General features: G+C 39.9%; 3 protein-coding genes, 1 long non-coding RNA gene and 1 pseudogene across 8 annotated transcripts in view; 3 read left to right on the top strand and 2 right to left on the bottom strand.

Annotated features, from left to right (window-relative positions):
- Positions 1-25833, bottom strand: part of LOC115746805 — a 959385-nt gene that overhangs the window by 162846 nt on the left and 770706 nt on the right. The window lies entirely within an intron of this gene.
- On the bottom strand, positions 54-23069 carry LOC115731753 (integrin-linked protein kinase 1). Of its 5 annotated transcripts, none has more exons than XM_048282093.1 (13): positions 23038-23069; positions 8371-8716; positions 7975-8049; positions 7674-7769; positions 6659-6744; positions 6435-6555; positions 5352-5431; positions 4676-4738; positions 4336-4454; positions 3962-4047; positions 2370-2491; positions 1742-1853; positions 54-637 (listed from the first exon to the last, which is right to left on the bottom strand). In XM_048282093.1, exons 2-13 carry the CDS (start codon positions 8683-8685, stop codon positions 542-544), a joined length of 1371 nt encoding a protein of 456 aa, XP_048138050.1. In that variant the 5' UTR covers positions 8686-8716; positions 23038-23069; the 3' UTR covers positions 54-541. The 5 variants fall into 5 exon arrangements, with proteins under 5 accessions (XP_048138050.1, XP_048138051.1, XP_048138052.1 ...); XM_048282094.1 differs by having other exon boundaries at positions 8371-8720; positions 23038-23059; XM_048282095.1 differs by having other exon boundaries at positions 8371-8719; positions 23043-23059.
- LOC125315903 lies at positions 3966-4206 on the top strand. The gene is made up of 2 exons (XR_007199182.1): positions 3966-4104; positions 4146-4206. It is a non-coding gene; the product is annotated as an uncharacterized LOC125315903 (long non-coding RNA).
- On the top strand, positions 14235-18908 carry LOC125315831 (annotated as a pseudogene).
- On the top strand, positions 22900-25217 carry LOC115746851 (V-type proton ATPase subunit D-like). Its single transcript, XM_030682785.2, has 2 exons — positions 22900-23031; positions 24186-25217. The coding sequence occupies exon 2, from the start codon at positions 24198-24200 to the stop codon at positions 24981-24983; it is 786 nt and encodes a 261-aa protein (XP_030538645.1). The 5' UTR covers positions 22900-23031; positions 24186-24197; the 3' UTR covers positions 24984-25217.

Below are 25833 nucleotides of genomic sequence, written 5' to 3'. Positions count from 1 at the left end.
CCAAATATGAAACAGAATGAACACAAGATTAAAATAGTTCCATAATAAAAGAATAAAAAGATGTAAACTCTGCTTCTAATCCATAGTTGAAATCCAACTCAGTCAAATGCCCAAGAACCGACATCAGGAATTATTCCCTCTCTTCGCACTTAATCACGGCAAAGCCAATCCAAAGTCACTCCAAGCTTAGCATTCAGACTCGGTGGACGTATCTCGCAACGCGATGCCTTTTGTGAATGGAGGCAGTCCTCAGCTAATTGAAAGCAGCTTGGAGAGAGAACAAAGCAGAAATAACAGAGAATCATTTTCTTTATGACTTTACAGAGAAGGCAGGTACTGCCTCGCAAAATCTGCACAATGGCTTGGCATGTGCCGAAGGTACATGATGATGGGACGTTAAATTCAAATCATCAAAATGCGGAAGGGCATTGATGGAATGATAAAGAAACAGAGTACTGCATGCATGACAAGATCCGCCAAAAAGATTGTTCATCCAGCAGGACCAGCACCAAAGCTGTGAGAGACAGAGCGATCAATATTTTCATCTTGTTGAGTAGTGAGACGAACGAGTGCTTGGATTTAGGCGACCCCTCTTGAAAATTGCCCGAAAGCTCTCAAAACATTTGAATGTTCCCGCCTGCAATTCAGTTTTCAAAACATGAGTATAAGGATATATTCAAAGTTTCGGATGAGGCAGGAGAACAATGCTGTACAATGACAAAGGGAAGTAAGATTTCTAGATTCAGTGCACTCTAAAAGTTTATAGGAATTTAATCTGCGAACAGTGCAGCTGATAAGAAGTGTTTCAGAATAACTTCTCCATGGCAGGCCAATCCCATCTAAATATTAATGCTTAGAACTTTATCTTTGAGCCAGACTCTCAGGCCAAATTGAAAAAACAGGTTCTGGTTATATGCTCCTCCCTGGCGCCACACTAACCATGTACTATCTATCCTGAAGCGTTGTTATTGAATGATCCATTCCAGGTAACCACTGGTAACACCTTGCAACATCACCAACGATAACCTACTTCTAGGGTATTAGACATCCTAGAAAAAAATTGCAGAGAATCATACACATATGGTAGCCCTACTACCACTGCAACAATAGATATCACTTTTATAGCCTCCAGCTCGCAATCACCAATTGTACGTCCCAAAATGACCACAAAAACTGAGTCTACTCATTCCTGACCAGCCTCATGATATAATTTGACTAGACATATTATTCCCACTCTCCCTATCCAAAGACTGTCTGCTATGGTGAGGAGTCGCTCCATCATATTCTCAACAGGCATTTTAAGTTCCAGAACTCGAGCACATACAGGTGTCAACCCACTAAATGAGAAATGATGATCCTGACCTCCCAAGAAAAGCAAGTCAGTAAAAGACTGCTCTAAGAGTAACAAATAAAGTCCCTGGATAACTCGCTGTGCACTAGTTGTGCAAATACCATGAATAGGCAGGTACCTGTGTCTCCTGAATTAGTTCACTCTCCATAACATGATTCTGGATCATGCTTCAGCATGGTCCACTTGAGCCACAAATACAACTTATATGAACCAAAAGCACTCAACCAATAGATCAATTACATCACTCAAAAAGGCATGAACTTGTTTGGAACAAGCCTTTGCGAATAGACAATATGTAACTGCAATAGCATCTTTTGAAGTTTGTGGAAAGACAAAATATTAGCCTTTCTAGAGAGAGAGAGAGAGAGAGAGAGAGAGAGAGAGAGAGACCTTCCATCGGTCCGAGTGAGCAAGCTGGACACTAATTTGATCCAACCTCTTAATTATTTGGCTGAATGTCGGCCTCTTTAATGGCTCTTCCTTCCAGCATTCTTCAATTAACCTTCCAAATACATGTAACCAGGCCTTTCATTAAAACACTGTTTTGGTAATGTAGCTTAAGTATGCAATAAGATTTGATTTTGATGGAAACCACGCTTATGGAAATTGCAATATCAGGGATGGACCAGGACCAAGATCAATAAGACAACTCAGATCTCTGTCCTGAACAGTTTCACTCAAGCTACCCCAATGTGGACAAGAGAACCACATTGACATGGCCAAAATCCAAATAAATCGGAGAAAGACAGAGCAAATAATTTATAGATCGTTCAGACCTATCTAAAAAAATATAGTGCACATCAAGTCCCTGGTCACATTTTATATGTTGGACCTACATAAGTCTACTGAGATCATAATAAAAAATTAACCATGTTAAGACAAGAGCAAGCATAAAAGGAAAAAGTTCCATTATGCAAAAACATTCCATGTATATATGGCTAGATGCCATTACCTGCCGACATTCAGACAAGGACATTAGTCGGTTAGGTCAAATATGAGAGGTTGCACACTGACTTACTCTTTCAAACCATGAGCATAATGCTTTGCCGGAGCTTTAAAAGGTGGACGCTCATTTGCCACATAACATTTAGGAACCTCATATTCTGGCTTTGAAGGGAATGGTACAGAACCTTCAACCATCTGAAAAGGAATATTAAGTAGATCAATTTTAATTTTTTCAGCTCAAGATCTGCCCATATTTTGCATAAAACATCTAATCTAAATCGCCATTTGTCCAACTATTTTCAATTTTATAGACTGAGTGGCACTTTGAGAAGAATTAGAAACAAAATATTGAGCATATCTTTGTTTGATGGAGAGATTCCACCTTGTCTATTTCAATTAGATCATGCCAGCTCAGCTATACCATCCCAAGAACGAATAGGTAGAGCGTGTACAAAAATTTAGACAATCTCCTAAAGCATAATCTTGAATCACAGATATGAAAAAAATGTTCAGGGCAGAGAGTGCTTGATTCATCCTACTTGCACCCTAATGATACTAAAACATCCATAATCATAGACATGTTGCAACTCAAACCTTTCAATCTAGAATATGCCATCCAACTATGGGAGAACTCTGATTCATAATCATATGCCAAAAACAAAATAAAAGCTCTGATTTTAACATTATATATGGTGACTGTCAATCTATCTGTGCCAGCTACAGATGCAGACATAGACAACACCACCTACAGGTACAAGACCATGTGCACTCATATCCTTCTACACAAGATAAACATATAAAACAATGACAAACCAGGTCTTGAATATTTTACAAACTGAAGCACAAGAAGGAATTTGTGAAGCTTTCAAGTATATGAATATCTTGCCTTCCCTTATTGCCGAGGTATATGAAAAGTATTGGGCCCAAACAAGCAAAAAAATCACTTTGGATAGTTAAATTACGGAAGCCTGTGCGCTGCAAGAGTAGCAACGTTCTCCTTGTCTCCACATTTATTGATATCCTTTATCAAGTATGAGTGAAGCTTTTCGTTCATTTTTTCCATACTAAGGTTACTAAGAGCACGTGAAAAGACCCATTCTGAAGGCATATGGAGAATACAAAGCCCAAAAATGGGGAAGGTCACTTTAATAGTAACATCATACAGAATTTTGGTGGAAGTATCGCAATTTTCTCCTCTTTCACAAATTTACCTATGCTAGCAATAACTGAAATGAGTACAGGGTCCACCCTAGAGTCATTAAGAGCTTGTGAATACAAAAGCATATCACTGATGCCTCGGTGACACCAGCTATTCAGCTATTGATCAAAGACAAACGGAAAAATCATCTTGATCTGACAGGCTACAGGACATAGCACTGCACACAAAAGGCTAATATTAAGATGTCAATTATGCAGCTCCTCTATACTAATGAAAATTCGCACTCTACATGGGGATTAGTCTGGAACTCATCTCACACTTGAATAAATTCTAAATTAGCACCACAGGCCAATCACAGGCAAAGGTTGCATCTCAACATTATATAGGCACATGTTATCAATAATTTCTTGAAAGCTTTCCTTTTTTTTTTTTCCTCATATGTGCATAGTCCGCAAATGATGTGAGGGGGGAGAGGAAGAGAGAGAGAGAGAGAGAGAGAGAGTTACCTCTTGCAAGATCAAAGCAAATGAAAACACATCCACCTTGGTATCGTATTCTTCATTTTTATAAACTTCTGGAGCCACATATCGCCCTAAGCACAAGCATCCATAGATAAGTAAAATATCATCTTTAAAGACAAATCCAAAATGTAATCAGTTAAATTGGTTTTGCATGTTGCAAATCAAAAAGCCTGAAAGTAAAGGGTATTTGTATATTCAACAGTATGGCAGCAGCAGCTAACACTATCCAACAAAAAAAGAATGTGAAAGGTCAGTAGTGAAGTCTGGAGTAGAATAGATTTCAGCAGTCCTAATCTTTCAGTGCATGCAACTCTTGCATATATTTACACTTAAAACCTCGAGAGAGGAAGAAAACGTACAGGAAGTGTCTTGACGTGTAACTTTTATATCTTCTTTGACTGTCTTTGCAACTTTAAGCAATTTGCTGACTCCGAAGTCTGCAACTTTCAGATGCCCAGAATCATCCCGCAGTATATTTCTGTTATCTTACTCATGAAGAATCAAAAAGCTTTCAAAACCCTCAACCACATCAGCATTTATTCAATGTCAACAAGCATCATGCATGTGGAAAATACATGCTATTCATATGCACATAAGTATGATCATGTTCATAGCTTAATACACTTCCTCGTCAACAGAGAATGAGGGAAAAGAAAATGCAGAGAGAGAGAGAGAGAGAGAGAGAGAGAGAGAACATACGAAGGCTCGAGATCCCGATGTACTACTGCTTCAGGTTTATGCTCATGCAAATAATTCATTCCCCTGGCCAAATTAGGGCACTAGCTATATAAGAATATGCATTTCCTGAATATTAAATAATGCAGATTGAGGTCTCTTCCAGCATCTATTATTTGCTTTATATAACAAGGTCAACGAGCATAATCAGAGAAGTCCAAAGAGTCTAAAAATGACATAGAATGATTTCTTGTGTCATGTTTGCATTTACATTTACAGAATTGAAGACCAAAATCAAGACACGATACCAACAAAACTAGTAGAGTATCCTTTTGGAATTGAAAATTTTTAGAGAACGCTTATTCTGGTATCTAGTAAATAACAAAATGCTCTGGTACATAACAATGCCTCTTTTTTCAGTCATCATGGCACCTCAGCAATTATTTCATTCTTCCTAGCCAAACAGTACAGTTGGTCCATATCCAAGTAAACAATTGTACTTTCTCCTTATTCAATGAGGAAAATTATGTAATATTTGCTTGTCATTCATATAATTTCGTTTAGAAGTATTTATAAGATCACTAGGTTGCAACAAAAATCCAATTCCAGGCTGAAAGTAGTCTGAAGGCACGATCTCTTGTACATGCCAACAGGGGAGCTTGCTATTGTGTTTAACATGCATACATAGAAGATAACTGACCTTGCAATGTCCAGTGCAAACCTCACAGCAATTATGGGTTTCAACGCACCTTTTCGTCTCAAATATGCTCTCAGATCTCCCTGAAACAGAAGAGAGACAATTTAGATGAGCTCCTACTTATACAGCGTGTCTCAAAAGTTTTACCAAACAAAGTGAAAAGAAAAGAAAACTCGAGAACGTGGCATATCCATTTCCAGATCCCAAAACTAAGGGTCACACACAAGGAATGAGAGTGTAAGCTAATTGCATTGAATGTTCATCAGATTCCATTCAACATGTATACCATGACAGATCCAACATTCAGAGAACTACAGCCACAAAATAACAAATGCGAACCAGTTTGTAAATACGCTCTTCGACAGATCTTTTTCCATTAGATAATGTATCAAGTTAGCAGTCTCAAACATATGCTCATGAACATAGGAGGAGATATTGACCTTTCTTTTTCATTTCTATCCTTTCTTTTTGTGTATCTTAAGGATCAAAGGCAAAGGATTTCTCAGGGGTTATACCTCTTATTTTTCTAATTTAGGATCCGAGTTGTATCGGTGATTTTTAATAGCAACCGGTCCCTTATAACAAAGAAAAGTTTGATTCACCAAGAAAATCTTTTCTCAGATGGGTACAAAAGGTTCAATTCACCAACCCAGACTTTCAGAATCACACTGTTGTGTAACGAGCCATGCCCTTGCATCTGGTGAAAACAACCAAAAGAAAGGGACAGAATCTTCAAACCCTCGGTTCGATTTTATCAAATATAACTGAACAGAACATTGATATTACTGAAATTGTCCTGTGAGATTTAACATCAACCTTGTAAACAACACAACTTTTCGGGTTACATTGGCAATAGAGAACCCAGTTCTTGCGGAGAAACTGGACAAGCAATTATCCAACATACGAATCTATGTTGCCCAGGATATAGTATCCACTTCCGATTATTTCCATAAATCCTATATAAAAGGGGTAGGTGCCGAATGAAAAACTACACACCCACCAACCCAGTCACAAACAAAATTAACATCGACAATTTAGAAACAAACAATAGCCGTGATTATGAAAGCCGCAAATTCCAGAGAAAACCTTTGGAAGATATTCTGTGACAATCATCATGGGACTGCTCTGCGTGACGGCACCCAAAAATTGGACAATGTTTGGATGGCGCAACTTCTGAAGAAGTGCTAGCTCATCCCTAAAAGCCTTTCTGTAGTACATTAAGGTGGAAAAACATTTATCATCACATTGCACAGCAAAAGGCAAGTTAAAGCAACAGTCTAGAGCAAAAGACAATAGCAAAACTAACTCACATTTTATCCTCATCAGTCAACACTTCCTCCCCAAGTGTTTTAACAGCAACTTGAATTCCACGCCACAATGCACTTCGAAAAGTTCCCTGCTAAAACTTCAGAATATTAATGTGTAGAAGTTTCTTCCACTTTTCTTTCAAGGGAAGGGTGTGTTATCACACATCCAGACAAGCAGATCCATAGTCTACCAATCTTGACATCAAAAATATGTTTATCTACCGCAATAATTCAAAAGGAGATGAATATTTCCCTTCTATTTTCACGTTGCAATAGAAAGTGAAGCATCTTCCTTTTACTTTTTCCAAAGAAAGTTAAGCGTTAGTGGAAACCAAAACTATACCTACATCCATTAATGGCAACTTTGTTCATCTGAGATTAACTCTATATATTCCAATTGATAAGGAGCCCTGGATTTATATCTACGACATAGGCATTGAACAACTTAAAGAATGCACAAAGAATTAAATAACGAAATTCCCTTCCACACAAATCTAGATCGTATTTGGTGGTCAAAATACAAGATTCATCCAACAAGAGGACAATCCAACATTTGAGTCACTGTTTATCTGTAGTTATATTTACACTGCTAGGTCAATTTTAATCAGCAAATCACAGAAGCAGAAACACTTGTACGTAGGAGACTTAGAAATTTAATACAGTATCAAACAACAAAGTAAGTGCTCAGGAATTTGATGGTAAATGAAATTGAAAAGAGAAGGAAATCAGTGACCAGGCATCCTGTCAAAGGCCAAATCATAACACCAGCCTCCACCATCAAATGGAAGGACTATCTTATACTAAAGCAACGACATTATGTCTTGGAAGTAACATACTCTTTCTTCTTAATAGTAAGATTTAAGTGAGGCACAGTACTGCTTACATGGGCCAGCACATGAACATACGCTAACTAAAGCAATACTTATTGAAGGAAAATTTTTGGGAGCTCTAGATGCCGTTAAAAATAATCCAACAAGCCAATTTGATGATGAAGGAACATGAAAGAAGAACATCTTACCTTTGTTATATTCACGCTATCCGAAAAATCAAGCTCACTTGGATTGATTTCGTATTCAGGGACCTCCCGAGCATTTTGGACGTGCATGGGAGCCATCTATCAATTAAACAATCAAAATCAAGACGATAAATGTGATAATGTCACAAGACAACAGCTTCACAATTGGGTTTATGGGTGCATACCCTAGTAAACATCTCTAAACCTGTTACTTCAGAACCATCATATAACACTCATAACTTTCTCAGAACCACGGATGACCCCAATGACAAATGCCAAATCTGAAATCATATGTCACACGTACCGGAGGATGCGCGCCATTTTTCTCCAAAAGCTTTATCACTTCTTGGTTCTTATAATATATTGCGTCCGCAAGAGGCTGTTGAAACAAAACACAATCAATCACAACTTACAGCAACAAAATATTGTGACAGCTTGGCCCAATAATTTTATGCTTAAATGTCTATGCTCTGCAAGGTGCGTAATTTCATGTCAGGCAGAGAAGACTTTTTGGGCAGTGAAGTATAACTGAACTGAACTCCAACCTACGACCGACTGCAATCAAGTACCAGCTACAATGTATTGCACGCCGAAGCTCGAAATCACAAGGTCAAAAACCGCGAGCAAAGCAACAGCGAGAACAAAAATCAATTAGAACGAAACGCAAAGTATACTCCACGAGAGAGGCCCGACAACTTACCGTGCTTCCCCAGCGATCCCTAGGATCAACGACGGCGCCCCTGTCGATCAACAGCTGCACGACGTCAGTCCTCCCCTGGCAAGCCGCAATGTGGAGAGCCGTCCGTCCGTCGATGTCCCTGAAATTGACGTTGGTCCCGGAGTCCAGGAGCTCCCGGATCGCGTCCAAATCGCCCTCGTTCGCGGAGTACATCAGCCGCACCCCAGGGTCAACCACCTCCGGGCCGTCCAGGTCGGCGTCCAGAGAGCTCTCGGAACGGGGCGCGAGGGACGACTGCCTGCCGAGCGGGAACCTCGATTGGGACTTGGAGTCCATGGCGGATGTCGAAAACGCGGTGAGTGGCTCACTCACTCTCTCTCTCTGCGTCCCTAGTTTTGTGGTGGAGCAGAGAGAGAAAGTGGAAGAAGAAGAAGAAGAAGAAGAGTACGGAGAAAGAAGGATTATTCAAGAAGGAAGAAACAATGGAGATGAATGAGAATCGACAGTGCAGTGCTGCGAGGAAGAGATTAACTTTGCGATGAATTAGTTACCCTTTATTAATAATATCTATATCATACCAACTGTAAATGCACAGTAAATTAAATTTCAAGTTTTTTTTGTTAAATAAATCATACAATTCCATCTCTGCTCCAAATTCCTAGAGTGATCAACAAAATCTTTGACTTTGAATTCCCCAAGAATTTTCGATTTGAATTCGAATTGTCAATGATGTGCGATCAAGTCCCTATGATTAATCTTCCGAGATAACAACATAATTTTTCGAATATCAAATCGAATTCATCGAGTTCAATGTTCCCCGTGAGTTGAGTGAAGTGAACCAATCTTAGCCCCTTAGCCTAGAAATGCTTCAACAAGACTCGTGTGATTTGAAAAGGTTAGAAATGCGTTGAAACTTGAATTTATCCCCGTCGATTCGCGTAATATTTTTCATTAACCGTTATTCCTTTTTGGGATAAGAATCGTCCGTTATCAATCTCGCCAACAAGATGAAATTCCAATCCGGCTTGATACAAAAAACGAAAATTATGTCTATAAGAAGAATATCTTGGAGAGAGAAAAAGAATATGCCAAAAAAATATCTACATTATTTATCGGAAAAAAGTTAGCAGGCCTTCATTTTCATTGAATTATTGTAACACCCCCAAACATTTATGAAACCTAAAGTATTATAGGTTAGACTCATTGATTTGTCAAATGTTCTTAAAAAAAGAAAGATCACATATATCATTTATAAAAATGAGTGGCAAAAAGTTTTTTTAACTGTTCACGAAAATATTTAGGTATATATTATCTTTAATTGAGTAATTATTTTAAATGATATAATCTATAAATTTTTTAAAACATATTTGTTTTTTCCTAAAACTCTTTTAGAACCACGCAATAAGCTCTTTGCAACGTCGTTTCTAAGAGATAGAAAACGACAAATGCTCCGACTCAATCCCCGGCCTCCACTCTCCGGCATGTCGCGACAGCTTCCATTTTAATGTCATTAGTATTAATCATTTCCTAATTAAAAATTAGTCAATTGTAACGAACGCTTCGACTCGCGTACCTTCCATGTACTCCCCCCGCTCATTAATACGCACGGCGTTTGGTGAATGGGGCCTATGGGGGCCCCGTACGAGACGGAAAATGTCCACGTCACGGACATGAATTTTGTCTAGGATGGCCGAAACAAAGAAAGTTGGATTAGATTAGTCATTAATTCCGTGCACTCATCATGAATTTAATTCGCTAATGTCGAGGATTAATTAGGCGACTATATTGACTTTTGGGGACGAGCCACATTCGGTCCCGGTGCAATGATTTCCCCGCCTACCTTCGGTGGTTTCCGTGACATCATCATCTCCCACTTTATTTAACCAAAAAAGGGCAAAAAAAAAAAAAAAAAAAAAACCTACCTCCCCGTGAAAAGTTTAATTCAAAATCATAATCGATCGGCTTGATCAGATCGGCATGATATTTTGAAAATTTCGAGTAGCGGCGAACAAAATTATTGGAGCTGATCATCAAGAGAGAGACCTAAATGAATTCGATAATTTAACGTCGGCTAAGAAATACGAAGGTTAAGAATATGCTGGGTTTGTTTTTATTTTTATTTTTGTCTTCTAATGTGATGTAGTTTTGCTGCTTGGCCGGCAAAAATGAAATGGGTGGGGCCCGGGGGTCGTTTTCCGATCGTCACACGACACCCCAACCAGTATCCCCCGTGAAAGGGACCCACAAAAAAATTCAATTTAAAGGGAAAAAAGAAATCCCAAATGCAAATCCTCGAAAACGCCGCCGCATCAGTTAATTTGTTGAGGGCCTCAGATTCGTACTGTTTACCTGTCGGCGATGGGTTCATGTTCTGGGCCCACTCGCTGACCTCAAGCCTTTAGTTTACGGGTCCTTACATCGATTTTAAATTCGAGACTTCGTGATCTGGCATCGTATGAGATACGCGAGACAATTTTCAATTGTTCTAAAAGTTCAGATTATTAGATGATGACATGATCTAATTTTTAAATATTTTATGAGATCTGTTAAATGAGTGAGTCGAGTTAAATTTGGATTAGATCGAAAATAATCCAATCCAAATTAACTTATTTAATCCCGTTTTTTACTCATTTCATGCCAACACAAGAGCACATCAACATAAGCGTTGAGGGCATACAATATAATATAGCGATCCACATTCTACATGACTCATATTATTTAAACACTTTCATATTTAATTAAATTTAGGAAAACTTATTTTTTATAAATTTCTAAAAAAAAGTATATTGCTGAAATACTGAAGACAATTTATTTTTCCTTTTTTTGTTCCCTTTTTTTCTAAGTCCAATGAGTGTCGGATGGTGACTTGGTCGGATTTCATAGAAAAAAAAAGGAAAAGAAAAAACGAAAAGGGAAAAATTGATATAACATAAAAAATTATAAAAAATCAGAACAAAGACATGTTTATGATTCACTTAAATTTGTTAGGTAATCCATTTATGACCTAATAATTTATTAGATAACCCCTTTATGATCCACTAAAGCTTATTTTTATAAATTAAGGCAATGTATTTATCACCCACACCATTGTATATTGATTAAAATATGGGTTCTAAATCCATTTTGTCATATCTAGTTTTAACACAAGTGAAGAAAGAAAGTATGCGATCTCTAGGCCACTCGTCTTTGGTATTCACTTCTTTTACATGGATGACTCCTCACCTCTTCCATTCGCATCTCATACTGAATTTTGCGTAAAAGATAGCTTCATTTCTCAAAAAATGAATACTTTGAAAATATTTTTCTTAAAAATAAGCACTTATATTACTTATAAAAATTCAAATTTTCATCGTCCAAAATGATATTTAGATATAATTGTGAAAGCGTTTCTTATTTATTTAATTATTTGAAACGATACAAACTAACTATTTTTAAATACTCGTTAAAAACAAGAGGAAGGTGCTCTTGCCGCTACCATCTCTCATCATGTGAATATTTTAACATTCATTAGCTCCAAAAAAATAATAATAATAAGACAGCTAATTTTTGAAATCCACGTCAGCAGAAAAGCAAGCAAGCATACGTTTGCATGCATGCGCGCGCGTCGGTCGCTTCCGACGAACACCCCTTCGTTTCTCCCAAAAAAAAAAAGACTCTGAGCACCGCCGGTTCAAGCTTCTGCGTTTCGTCCCACCGCTCGCAGAGAAACACGAAACAGGGTTTCAAAGAGCTCTCGCTCAAGAGAGATTCATGCATGGGACTCGACCGAGGTAATCCGTCTCTTCGACCCACGGACAATTCTGAGTCTCCGACGCTCTCGTTAGAGAAATTCTGACTATCTTGTCCAATTTGTCATCGGATGCGCCTGAATTTGATGAAGTCCGTTCTGTTGATCTTCGCTACCGATCGCTGATTTCGGGGTCTCGCACAGAGTTGAAGTCGTGGGCGTGGCGAGAAACCGAGCAACTTGCAAACGTTGGCTGTTCGCTAGCCTCTCTACGTCTCATGGAGTCCAAGTGGTCCTATGTGGCGAGAGCCGAGGAGCAGAAAGACCTCGCCAACAAATCTTTTCGCTGTAAGTACCACTTCACGGCCGCGTCGCCGTGTTTTCGGTGGCTTTGGAGCGGGCAATACGTCGCCGTTTTCGAAGTCGATTCTAGCTTCTTCATTGAGTACTATGTCCGTCCTCTCAGACGAGTTTTCGGGCGTTTCACTGCGACAAGCTCTTGCGGAGTAGTGTTGTCGTGCTGCGCAAATCTAATCTTTTGACGTTGTCGTAGGCCACAAGTATGTTCTGGCTATCGAGCTTTATACTCAAGCGATCGATCTAGATCGGCACAATGCCGTGTACTGGGCAAACCGGGCGCACGCCCGTGTTAAGCTGGAGGAATACGTGAGCGCCGTTCAGGATGCATCGAAAGCTATCGAACTTGACGGCACGTATTGCAAGGTGAGCTTCACCTTCTCGATCCTCTTGTCCGTCCCACGTGCTCGAAACCTTCTAAATCGAGCAATTGTCACAGGGTTACTACATGCGGGGAGTGGCTTATCTCGCCACCAGGAAGTACAGAGAAGCGCTCAGGTATTTTCAGCAGGTTCCTTGCTTTAGTGTATTGGAAATCCGAATGCGGTCGGCTTCGCCAACCGATCGTTCCCTCCGGCTATTCATTTGGAATCGCCTGTCAAGTGATGTGATTTCGCTCTTTCCGTTCTTCTCTGCTTCCGTGATCAGGCCATGAAAATTTGTCCCCGCAACTTCGACGTCACGAGAAGAGTGAAGGAATGCGAAAATGGGCTGATGCAACTTCAAGGAGCAATCATCCTCCCCGAACCCAAACCCGCACCTGCGACGAACCATCGAGGAGCAATCATCCTGCATGAGCCGACGCCGGCGGCCAAACACAAAGGAGCGATTGTTTTGCCCGAGTCTAGATGGCGTTGATTGGTCAACTACGAATGTACGTGCCAGGATTCATCATTTTTTATGCGGAATAACGGCGGATTATAGCTCATGTACCTCTCTTTTATCGCTCTTTGTATTCTTAATACAGATTTAATGAGAGTCTCTCAATTACGCGAATATGTAGGTACTCTTTATGTGAGGTTGTTTATAAGTTCGTAGGGTTATAGGAGAGACTTGAGTTTTGGATCGTCACTATTCCACATTAAGAACGATGGATTTCAAATAAGATGGACAAATCCACTTAAAATCATTATTGTGTTGCTAGATTATAGTTATGGTGATCTTGGGTGGATCTTGAGGTGGTGTTTTCGTGGCTTATAGAAAATTCTCAACTCAAGATGCTATCTGTCATCTTGTTTTTTTTTTTTTTTTCAAATTTGATGTGTTGAGCAACAATGGTGGGTGTTCGGATGATCTTATTGTGTTTATTAAGTTAGGTTGGAGCGAAAAATCCGATAGGGTGACTTAAATATGAAATTGTTTGTATTTATCCAAAACTGTACAAGAGGTACATGAACGAGTCCGACTCGGTAAACTAAACGAGTTTTATACTTATTTATAATCTACGTATAATTAAGTTTGCAATTTAAATTCATTTTTCATTCATTCATTAAAATTTGTTTAATTGATATTTAACTCATCTCATTAAATATGAGTCAAAATATGAGTTTTTAATTCATTTTGGCGCCTCTAAAGCGGGTGGAATTTTGATGGTTTGGCTTATGCTAATCCCAGCCAGAAAGAAGTTGATTAACGGGAATTCATAGATTGACTAAGGAAGCAGAGATTGGGAGAAAACATGGGCCGCAACTATTAATACAGGGAAAAATATAAAAAAAAAGTCCTAAATTTATAGTAATTATGTCAATTCAATCCCAAACTTTTTTTTGGCCGATCCAGTCTAAAACTTTTTTTTTTTTGACTGGCTGTTAACGAGGAAGAACTGTGCAAGTACTTTAAAGATGGGAATCATCTTAAGGTCGTTTCTGGTACCCAAGAAGGCGCTACCGGCATGGTTGTAAACGAGGAGGGGCGTTCACCCGTCATTTTGTCGGATACAACGAAGGAACAAGGCAGCCTGACTTCTGTGATTTCTGGGTTCTTGGAACTCCTCTTTAACTCTGCTACTCTGAGGGAAGAAAATAACTTCTGTTGTCTTTCAGATTTGTGTTCTTGCAGATGATGTCGTTGAGAGTTCAGAGGTAACATCTGGAGTAACCAGAATTGGCGACTACGAGCTTCCCGAACTTGTGCTGCTGGAGTGAGTTCCGCGTTTGGTTAAATACATTCTAGTTTGTAGTTTGCCGCCATCATCTGTTGGTCTAACTGCTTTTCTTTTTTGGCCATCTCCTGCAGTACGATCAACTTCGGTGTCATAATTCAAGTTGAAAGTGAAGCTTTTCAGGTAGGCGACACGCATTGAGGCAAGTCTCTTGGACATGCCCTTCAGAAATTTGAGCCTTTATGGGTCATGTTTGATGTAAAAAGTGATTAAACTAGAAGATTTTCTCTTTCCATAATGATAGATGTTTCGCTTTCTTTTGGGTTCTTAAGGGAGTTCCAGATAGACCCGAAGTCATCAGTGTTAGAGTGAGAGAGATATAAGTTCAAGATCGACAAGAAATTTAATGTCCCAAACCGCGACAAGAATACTATACCTGTGAAGGATGTTGTTAGGATTGTGGAGGGTCCATCCGTGGTGAGATCCAGTTTCCTGGATACTTCATTGTCATTGGCATGAAATCTTGAAATTTGTTAATAATTTTCTTCTCTTATGCTTCAATAGGGAAAACAAGGACCCGTTGAACACATTTTTAGAGGAGTTATGTTTATTTATGATCGCCACCATCTTGGGCATGCCGGTTTCATGTGTCGTAAATCTATTTCATGCTCTGTTGTTGGAGGATCACGAGCTAACTGTGATGGATATGTATGTCCTTCTGTTTGTTTCTTGATTCTAGTCAGATGGCAACCGCTCAACTCTCTCTGATTGAGGGTTTGCTCGTTTGTGATGAACTTTTTAGGGTGATTGACTATCGAGGTTCTCCAATTTGAGACCATCTCAGATACCCCCATTGCCAAGGAGATTCTCTGGAGGCAGACCTCCAATTAGCTGTATGTTGCGGAGCGATAAACATTTCATTTTCCTTCGATACTATGCATGGGCTAAGAATTGCTTTTTTGACATTTTTCTCTGGCTGGAGGAAGGCATGGTGGTGGGAGGGGCCGTGATGCTTTGGCGGGGTGCAAGGTTGCCAAAGGTACTTAGATGGGACGCCGTGGGTGTGTTGTGGAAGAGAAAGGCCAGTCTATCAAAGTCGAGCTGGAGGCACAGATGAAGGTTGTTACAGGCAAGTTTTGGATAATCAATGTATGGGCGGTGAGACTCCCATGCATCCTTCTCGAACTCCTTTGTATCCATTTATGAGACCGATGAGAGATCGTAGAGGTTCTAATTGTTTCTTTCTGGAAATTACCCTGTAATGGAATCATAACCTCCTTATGTTTTGTGACTAAATTCCCTAAGTGCAGTACTGATCCGAAAAAGAGGTCTGTTGAATGCCTATTAGATAGCTCAGACGTCGTGCCGATCTTGTCTTTTTCAGCAATCGACAATTTTTTTTCCGCCTCCTTGACTTTAAATACGTGAATAATTTGATGTCGATTTACTTTCAGCAACACCTATTCAAGAGGAATGAGAACTCCTAGCGTGACAGAGCTTGGCTCGAAGCCACTAAACTTGCTTCCTGGACAGCTGAAATTCTTGGAGTTTGAGGATCAAAACGGCCGAGAATTGATTCTTTACGAATTCAGCTATGCGCTCCGGCAATGAGTCTTTCTTCTAATTAGAAGGGTCATGTTCGACATACGTGCATCTTTACCTTTGTGTTTTTACTATGAAGTGATCGATCTTATGATCTGCTGGACATAGACCATTCGTTTCACGGTTCAGATGCCTTTGACATCATCATTTATGCATGAAGTGCATTATATTACCGAGGATGTACGGCATTATTACTGTTCTAGATGCGGTGTTGTGGTATGGGCATGACTAGTGAGTTTGATTTTGAAAGGACTTGTAAATTTTAACAGTAGCCACTGATTTTCTGGTCAGCATGCAATCTGGGGAACATTCCAGTTAAATCAAAATTCGGATAACCATTGCAAGTCGCAATGTCGACAACATGCAAACTGTTTGGATCTCACGAGCCGCGCATAGTTAAGAAAAAATTTTGCTCCGATTCCCTTTTTTGCCTTTGGCACTCAGTGAGCATATACACACCTGGGATTCAACCAATTGCTCTTCAATTTACCATTTTCTGGTACAGAGATTTGCTAATGAGCCGTGTTCCTAATATTTTTCACTCTAAATTAAGGGATGATTATGATGACGGGAACCCTGCTTCGTGGGGAAGTAGTCCACGGTATCAGGTGAGGTGGCATCCTTAATTTTGGCTCAAATGGATCATTTCCTCTGCATGGGGTATTCCCATACACTTGCTTTTCGTATCCATTGTTTCAGCCAGGAAATCCTCCTTCACAAACATATGATGCACCCACACCTGGTTCGGGTTTGGGCAACTACACCTGGTGGTAGTTAGAGTGAGGCTGGTACGCCAAGGTATAGCAATTCTGCCTGCAGCAGTTAACTATATCCAGCATTGCTTCTGTTTGTTCGGTTGTTTCCAGAGATTCCAATCTTGATTGTTCTCATCTGATTTTTGTCCTTGTTGCAGCAAATGCTCCTAGCCCTCACTTGCCATCTACTCCTGGTGAACCTATGACGCCAAGTTCAGCATCTTAATTGCCTGGCACTCCAGGAGGGCAACCAATGACGCCTGGAACCGGTGGACTAGACGTCATATCTCCTGTTATAGGTCGGAATGCTTTCTCTGGTAACGTGATTATGACATGTATGAGGGCTTGAAAGTACCTACAGATTCTACTCAGAACTGTCCATCAAATGTTTGTTTGCCCAGTGGCTTTTTTTCTTATTTAATCCTTTTTCTCTTTTGCATTGAAAGTGAAAAGGCGGGAGAAACTACTCTAAGACTTGTGCATTCAAGTATCAGCGGCGTATCGCTGTACGGAAGAGGGTGGAAATTTTTAACATTGTTTTGTTCATCATACCCCCTCATTTGATTACTCCAATAGTGATTAATTCATTCCTTCTGGAAAGCTGGATGAGCAAGGGCAGTTCATCGACATGTGGTTCTCTCCCTGGTTTTGTGGTTGAACAGAGCCGTCGGGATCATCTAGAAATTTAGATAACAAGTTTTAGGAAACCTTTGGGCTGATTTGCATGCTTTTTATACACGAAGCTGATGTTAACATATATGGAAGTTGGATTTTTTTATGTGAAAATGTTTTTCATGCTCATGTTCACTTCCAAGATCCTCCTTTTGTTGGCAGTTCTAGAGTTCTCATTATTCAGCTCTAATCATTCCAGGTGGGGAAGATGAAGGACCATGTTTTACGCCAGAGATTCTGGTTAATGTGTCCAGACCAGGAGAAGAGTGCTGGAGTTATCAGAGAGGTTCGTGCTTGCGTGTGTAAACAGTAAGATTCATTAGAAGAAACACCGTTCCAGCGCGAGCAGAAAAGAGAAGGAAAATCTTGCATACTTCCATGTCTCTCCTTTGCTTTGGCCAGTAAGCCAGCAAAAAAAATTAAGTATGATTCGATGTGCTTTCTTTAGATGACTCGTTAGTTCCCTTACCTTGAAGCTGTTTCCTCTTTGATCTTTGGGATGTTTGCATGGTTGTCCGCTAAAGTCTTGTGTGCTTTATATGGTGCAACATTTCTATCTGATCGTCAAGTTCATTCCGAGTCCTGAAACTCTCAAAACAGTTCTCCAGTTTCGTGTTGTTAACTGTAATGGAAGCTGTGCATAAGGATACACGATCAAATTCTTGTAGCAAGATGGTGGAATAAGGATTTGTTGATTGTATCTTGAATTTTTCATCCGAAGTAGTACATCAAAAAGCCTCCGTAATCAAGAGCGATCGCAATGTTGTTGTCCGGGATTTATTTTGGGGGATTCTCTTCTCTTTTTAAAGCATTAAACAGTAGATTTCAGCTTCCTGAAAACCTATGACAAGTGGGTATGGTGTCAAAGCTATTTTGTTACTAGGGAGTATTGACTGATGGTTATACTAATTTCCAGTATCTTCTTCTTGAACCAGGATGGCTCCCGTCGGTTAGCGCTTGGGCCTAGTGGCAAGGGGGAGACGGCGGCGACACTTCTTCCTAGTGAAATGGTGTGGATGGCAAGGAAGGTATCGTGAAACTGGACAATCTTGATGTCCAGGTATTGCATTTGGGAATTCTAGCAAAGCTAGCATAACTATGATTCCAGCAAGAGTCTAGATCTTTGGGGGCTCGTGATGTTACATAATTCTTGCTTAATGTTACAGAAATACTGCAGGAAATTGTTGTTCATGCCTTGTCGCACGCCAATGTTGAAAGGTGGGATGTCTGCACACCTCACATGACCTTCCTGCGTAGATGTGAAACTTTAATCCTCGGATTGATCTGTCTTTTCGAGAAGCCTCATGTTTATAACGGAATAGGCTCTAACTTGGTTCTGAAATAGAGAAGAATGGGGGACTATAATCCCGTCGAAGTTCAGGGCAGATGTGATGACCATGTTATAGATTAAAGAGTTGATAATGAGCGGATGCCAGAAAGTCGACAAGGAAGTTGAGGATCGAGCATTTTAGTGAGTAATGCGTCAAAAATCACTCTAAATTACCATCCGCTCTTTAAATTAATCCAACGTTATCTATTATCACATTTCGAATTTCAAATTACATGTAGAATATGAGAAATCTATGTTGAGAATTCCATTGAGTGCGGTGATGCCTTATGAGAAATTTCTTAATTTGGATATTCAGATCATGCATCGACCCACGGAAATCCCGTATTCAATACTTAATCCTGAGAGAACTCTCCGAGAGGGAAAGTGCGGCGGCTCTAGGAGGTTTTATATCAACTTGACAAAGGCTTCAACTCTTCATTTATAGCTACAATATGAATCACCCTTCAGTTTGATTCCTCTGCACCATCGTAGTAAGCAGACAACCAAAACAGGTTGAACGAACACAGATCTAATATTAACATTTGGGAGAGCAAATCTTTAGGGTTCAGTGAGACATCAAAGCTCCCGAGATCACCATTGAAGCTGGAGGCAAAGGACTTATACACGGATAGAGCAGAGGGGCATCGAATCATCGAACAAAACTCCCAAATCTAGATCTGAAGGAACAAGAAAAGAACAAAATAAACAAAAAACAAGAACAGCAAAAAAGGAAGGGGAAGGTGAGACAAGCTCAAACGTCTCTCCATAGCTAAAGATTGAAGAAGACGATTGAGAGAGAAAAGTGAGGGAGAGAACAGAAGGGTCAAAGAAACGTCTCTACCCCATAAGTTAAAGTCGTATTTCAGAAGACTTGTTTTACCTACATTATTGTCCTACATTGCCCAGAAAAATTCTTTTGTTGTGCACCGATGATGGATGTCCAGATAATCTTATTTATCGTGATTGTTAAGCTAGGTCGGAGCAAAAAATCCTATAGGGTGACAACTTGAATATGGAAATAATTTGTATTTAGCGAAACGGAATCAGACAAATTCGATTCCGATCTATTGCTTAAGCGTCTAAATCATGGGTTTTTCGTTTGTCTAGTTCAATTAAGCCGAAGGTGCACCCTTAACAGTCCCAAACTCGAAGGCCATGGATTGAATTTGGGGGAGATAGAGATATCTGTCTTCCTCCGTTGAAAGGTTTTCTTCATTTCTAGATAGAGACAAATTCGATTCCGATCTATCGCTTAAGCGTCTAAACAATGTTGTCACCTTGAATATTTGTAGTGCCTTGTTCAATGGCCCTCTTAACAAGAGCACCGATTACTTTTTCATCTATTTAACTTTTCCACCTATCTGGGTCTTAGTTAATCAATTATAAATAAGAAGTTACAAAAGAGCAATACATTTTCATATCCCATGCTATAATGAGTAAGAAAGATTATTGACCTATGTTCATACTTTACAGTTCATATGATAATCAAATTAATTCAGTGTACCGATTCATTCCGAATTAGAAATCTTAACCCTTTAAGTCTAATTGGTGCATCGCAATATATAATTCTATACTAGAATTAAGGTTTTATTTATTTCGCAGAAAATGAATGATTTGAAAAACAGTGTCTTAAATTGATATTTTGTATCACTTGAAATAATTAGTCAATGAATTTTTTTTTGTCATTATTGAAAACTATTTCAATCTAAACATTTTCACGACCGATGAAATTTTTTTATATATTTATTTCTATAAGCCATATAAACGTTTGTTTTAGGAAATCCTTTTTTTTTTTTTTTTTGGTCTAGAATGATAATATTTTTTAAATTATTTATTTTTCACAAAACAAAGGGAACCTAAATCTCAGTTTGTGTGACGATTTTAGGCCTAATTTCCTTGAAAAAAAAAAGTATCAACTTTAGTTCGTGTCTCAATTTTGGCCCCAATTTTATTTTATTTTTTGGTTTCAAGAAAAAGTGGTGACTTAAGCTCGGATCCCAATTTCGATGCAATTATTTTTGTATCATAAAAAAATACAAACTTTCAACCGTTTCCTAAATCTGGCCTCCGTAGAACTCTTTCCTCAATTCCTTGAACCTTCATATTCGGTTTTCATTTTCTCTTGTATGCACGTGAAATGGCACATCGAAATTTTTATTGATACCACTGGACGGAAATTTGAAGTGGGTTATAGACTTTCGGGTATTGATCGAAAGTTTACGTTTTTTTTTTTTTTTTTATAATTAGTGGGACGTGGTGTAATCGGCTAAGTTCGTATATAAGAAATTGCAATTGAACGACGAACAACTAACCCGAAGCCAATGCAGACGAGCATGCAGAAAATTGATCGGAGCCCAACGTATTGTTGTTGTGTCCTTAAAACAAAATTCACCCCCTCGATTAGTATCCGAGGATATTAGACGATTGTCTCCCAGGACAAAACGGATCTCGCTCCTCCGAAGTGGTACGTGTTCGGAGGATTCCATCGAACGCAATTTTCCCGGAAGTGATCGCAGGAAATGAATGTGTTGGAAAGAGACTGAAAAAATGGTGAAGAAGTATGTTTTCGGAAAAACCGACAGCTATATATATAGTCACAAATAATTGAAGAGTCACGAGAAAATCAAATAGACGAAGAGTCACGAAACCGCATGATTTCGTCTATGAAGGATTACGAACCGAAACACCTCCGTTTGAACAAACATGCTCGTTCAAAGAAAAAATTCCCGAACAAACGTATACGTTCGGATGAAGGAAGTGTTCAGAAATTTCAATAGTGTCTGTTCAAATTGTGTCCATTCGGTTTAAAAAGAGTATAACAAAATAAAATTAATGGAGTGCGAGGACCCGGGCCCGGCCCGAACCGAATCGAGCCGAGCCTAACTTTGCGTAGATCCTCTCCTTTACACAAAAGTGGGGTGCCCCTTGGGGCCCAAATCCATTTGTGAAGTTCCAATATTTAAACTCATCTTCCATCTACTCTTTTTCCCATGTGGGACTCTCCATCTTTCATTTCTCATTCATCTTCTTATGGGATTTTTTGCAACCAAATCTCAACACGTGGTAAAGTCGATGCATTTTCATGAGATTAAAGAGCTTTAGATTAGAATTGGGATGTTTTGCATTTTAAGAAATTGGGCCGATAATGTTAGAATAGTATGGAAAAATTGTATGGTATGTAAATGATGTTGTCTTGTTTTGACTACATAAATTCAAAACCTCTTTTCGACCCCCAAAAAAAAAAAAAAAAAGGAATCAAAACCTTTTTGCTTAAATAGAATCAGTACTTGAAGAGGAATTCTTACCGAGGCTCGTGACTAGGGGTGTGCATGGTCCGGGCCGGTCCGGTCCCGGCATGGAACCGGGGACCGGACCGTAATCCCGGTCCCCATATTTTCGGGACCAAGGACCGGACCGGGACCGCCGGTCCTGGTCCGGGCCGGTCCCGGTCCGGTCTCGGTCCCGGCCCAGTAGGACCGCTAACTATTGAAAATCTAGTCAACTTAATAAACTATGTCATGGTAAAAATATAGCGACTCACTATGACTTTTATGATCGACGAACTTGACCAAAATGTTCGAATTCAATACAAAATCCAGCCATTACATGATAAAAACATCACCAACCGCACTCAAAAAAACCTGCAGAGAGAAAAGATGACCAAAAACAAGATGGAAAATAAGACTAAAAAGAGAGTCTTGAGGAGGAGAGTGCAACCGTGCAAGGTTGGGAAAAAAATGGGCGATGGACTTTTATTATTCCGTTTTGTTTTCAATTTTTTTTTGTAATTGTATATATTTATATATAAATAATTATTTATTATTGGCGGTCCGGTCCGGGCCGGGCCGGTCCGGTCCCAATACAAGAAACCCGAGGACCGGACCGCCCAGTCACCGGTCCCATTTATTGGGACCGGGGACCGGACCATCCACCTCAAGGACCGGACCAACCCGCCCGGTCCGGGCCGGTCCGGTCCAGTTTGCACACCCCTACTCGTGACCCCAAAGAGATAGACATCAGAGGCTGTACGCATCTTCACTGCATCTCCCTCCCCGCGATTCTTCTACTGTTGTCCATCCGGTCTCTCTCCCGCCCTCCGGCGTCGATTCTCCGGCGACGTCGCCGTTAACAGCAACAGGTCCCCCTCTCTCTCTCTCTCTCTCTCTCTCTCTCTCGTTGCGTGTGTATGTGCGCGCACCGAAGAAGATTGTTCTTCAGGTTCTTCAGTGTCTCATTGATTCTGCGTTGGACTGCCTCAGATTCATATTGCGCCGACGCAAGTTTTGCTTTTGTTGCTGCGAGCAACATGAGTTTGTTGTTTGTTTATCTATCTTTTGTCTGGATGATCGCGTAAGAGCGTTGCGTAGGATGGGACAGTATCGTTTTCCCTTGCTCCTGCGTTCCTTGGCGACGACCGAGTTCTGACTGAAACTAGTTGTTTGAATCACGAGACCTTTTTGTGTTGTTTTTCCTTCTCTTTTCGTTAGTGTTTGCTTGAATTTTCTTTTTTGGGGTTGCTAGCTTGATTGGCCCCATCATCTAGGTGAAGCAAATCGTATGATGATTCCACTGAAAATTCATGGAGATTGAATTAGAATTCTGTGCTCCCATGTGTGTGTCTCATCGTTATATGGAATTTGGAGACCTATCATTGAAGAAGTACTCATGAATTTGACAGCAATGAGTGATCTTTCTTTGGCACTCCTTGGTTATGCAACTGGGTTTCATTTGATGCAACTCATAGTTGCATACTAAACCATGTTAGATTTAAAAACTCAGTCATTCACCAAAACTCCAAAACTAAAGGGAAACAGTCTATATGGCCAATTTTTCTGTTTTGGATAGCGAGGCTGCTGGACAACTACTAGCAAGCAAGAAAATAGGGACATCAAGCAGAAACTAAGGTTTTTGGACTCGTCCTTTGTTGATCTGTCCCATTGGACTGTGCTATATTAGATGAGGTATAAGTTCTACCTCTTAAGCTAATTCTTTCCCATTTTCGGCCACTGAGATGTGCTCTTATCTCAATAGATGGGCGAAATACTCAATGCAATCACTTTTTAGAGCTCTAGTAAAAGGGTTGGTCTATATTTGTGGAAAAGTCTAGCCTTATATCTGTTGAAAACGGGCATTTGAGCCTCGGTAAACAGCTAATGTGTAACTTTCTGATCAATGTGACCTTTTGTTAATTTTTTCAATGACCATGGTATTCTGGAACTTTTTGTGTTCAGGCAAAAAAAAAAAACAGGTCTCTTGGAGTTTCTTCCACCTATATTGGTTCTGTTTCTGCAGATTTTCCCAATAATGTCAGGTCAAACCCAGCGCCTGAATGTAGTTCCCACTGTCACAATGCTTGGAGTTATGAAAGCTCGCCTTGTTGGCGCTACACGAGGCCATGCTCTGCTCAAGAAGAAGAGTGACGCTTTGACAGTGCAGTTTCGTCAAATCCTTAAGAAAATTGTCTCTACCAAAGAATCAATGGGTGAGATCATGAAGTCATCTTCATTTGCCTTGACTGAAGCTAAATATGTCGCTGGGGAGAATATTAAGCACATTGTTCTTGAGAATGTCCAAAATGCATCTCTCAAAGTCAGATCAAAGCAAGAGAATATAGCTGGTGTGAAACTTCCTAAGTTTGAATACTTCACTGAATCTGAGACCAAGCATGACCTGACTGGACTGGCCAAAGGTGGTCAGCAAGTCCAGCTATGTCGAGCGGCTTATGTCAAAACAATTGAGGTTCTTGTTGAGCTTGCTTCACTTCAAACGTCGTTTTTAACACTCGATGAAGCAATAAAGACAACAAATCGAAGAGTTAATGCTCTGGAGAATGTTGTGAAGCCCAGATTGGAGAACACTATCAACTATATCAAGGGAGAACTGGATGAGCTTGAAAGAGAGGATTTCTTCAGGTTGAAGAAGATACAAGGATACAAAAAGAGGGAGCTCGAGAGACAGATGGCGTCAGCACAGCAATATGCAGTAGAGAAGCTCGCTGAGGAGGTTTCTTTGAAAAAGGGCATTCCTCTTGACTCGGCCCACAACTTGTTATCGGCAGGAACAGAGAGAGACGAGGACATAATTTTCTAATCTGAAGTCCCGATTCTGGTCGGTGTCACATGTCAATATGATATGATCAATGTGCTGCTGCTCTTTTAGAAATAGAATTGCCGGGTATGACTTAGATTGCGGTTTGATGTTACATAGTTTTATAGGGAATAAGAGTGGTGCTAGGATGCAGTTCATGTTTCTTGTAGTATGGTTATCAGACTCTTTAAGCATAGAATACAGAGCTTCTCTGCTGCCAATCAGTTATTATGTCAACCGATGTTTATCGAGCCAGTCATATGCACACTGAAACTATTGCTGGTACTGGGGGTTGCAGAGCCATTGTTGGACTTGCCAGTTTGCTCTCCTTGATGTAAGTATGAAGTAGTTAGTCTGTAGATTTTGGGAAATCAGTTTGTTTCCATTAAAAATATCTACATGTCACTGTGTCTCCCTTCTTTCGTTGCGGTGCAACAGGTTATTCTACTCGGCTTCGGTTTCTCTTCCTAGAATGGCGCTCATGTTTGAGCTTTGAATGAACAGAGTCATAATGGATTGCTTGCACCGCATGTGTTATTCAAACCAGCGCCCTGCAGAATATCATCGATCCCGCTCCTAATGAGCTCTGTAGAGATGATTGCAACTGTCACTGTCATACCCTGGATGTGGTTACTTTGGAAATATATTGCCCCTTAAATTAGCAAGCAATGAGTATTCGGATGGAGAGTTGACAGGGCTCAAGTGGACCTCAAAAGTTTTCCCTCAAAACCAGCTCGTTAATGCTTTGTATTCAACTGATAAAAGAAAGATGAGGAAACTCTATTTCTCCTGAAGTGGGCTCCATTGGGCATTTTTATTTTTTTTGTTGGTCGAATTTTGGGCATTTCATATG

The sequence above is a fragment of the Rhodamnia argentea genome, chromosome 7, assembly GCF_020921035.1.
Source record: "Rhodamnia argentea isolate NSW1041297 chromosome 7, ASM2092103v1, whole genome shotgun sequence".
Lineage (NCBI taxonomy): Eukaryota > Viridiplantae > Streptophyta > Magnoliopsida > Myrtales > Myrtaceae > Rhodamnia > Rhodamnia argentea.
Note: the sequence above shows the minus strand (reverse complement) of the source record. Positions and strands in the feature narration are given on the sequence as shown.

Coding starts and splice junctions, on each gene's coding strand:
- LOC115746851 (XM_030682785.2), top strand. CDS start 24,198: ATGTCAGGTCAAACCCAGCGCCTGAATGTAGTTCCCACTGTCACAATG.
- LOC115731753 (XM_048282093.1), bottom strand. CDS start 8,685: ATGGACTCCAAGTCCCAATCGAGGTTCCCGCTCGGCAGGCAGTCGTCC. Junction 7,770..7,974: donor AAAATGGCGCGCATCCTCCG/GTACGTGTGACA, acceptor TTTAATTGATAG/ATGGCTCCCATGCACGTCCA. Junction 5,432..6,434: donor TCACAGAATATCTTCCAAAG/GTTTTCTCTGGA, acceptor CTTCTGTTTCAG/GGAGATCTGAGAGCATATTT.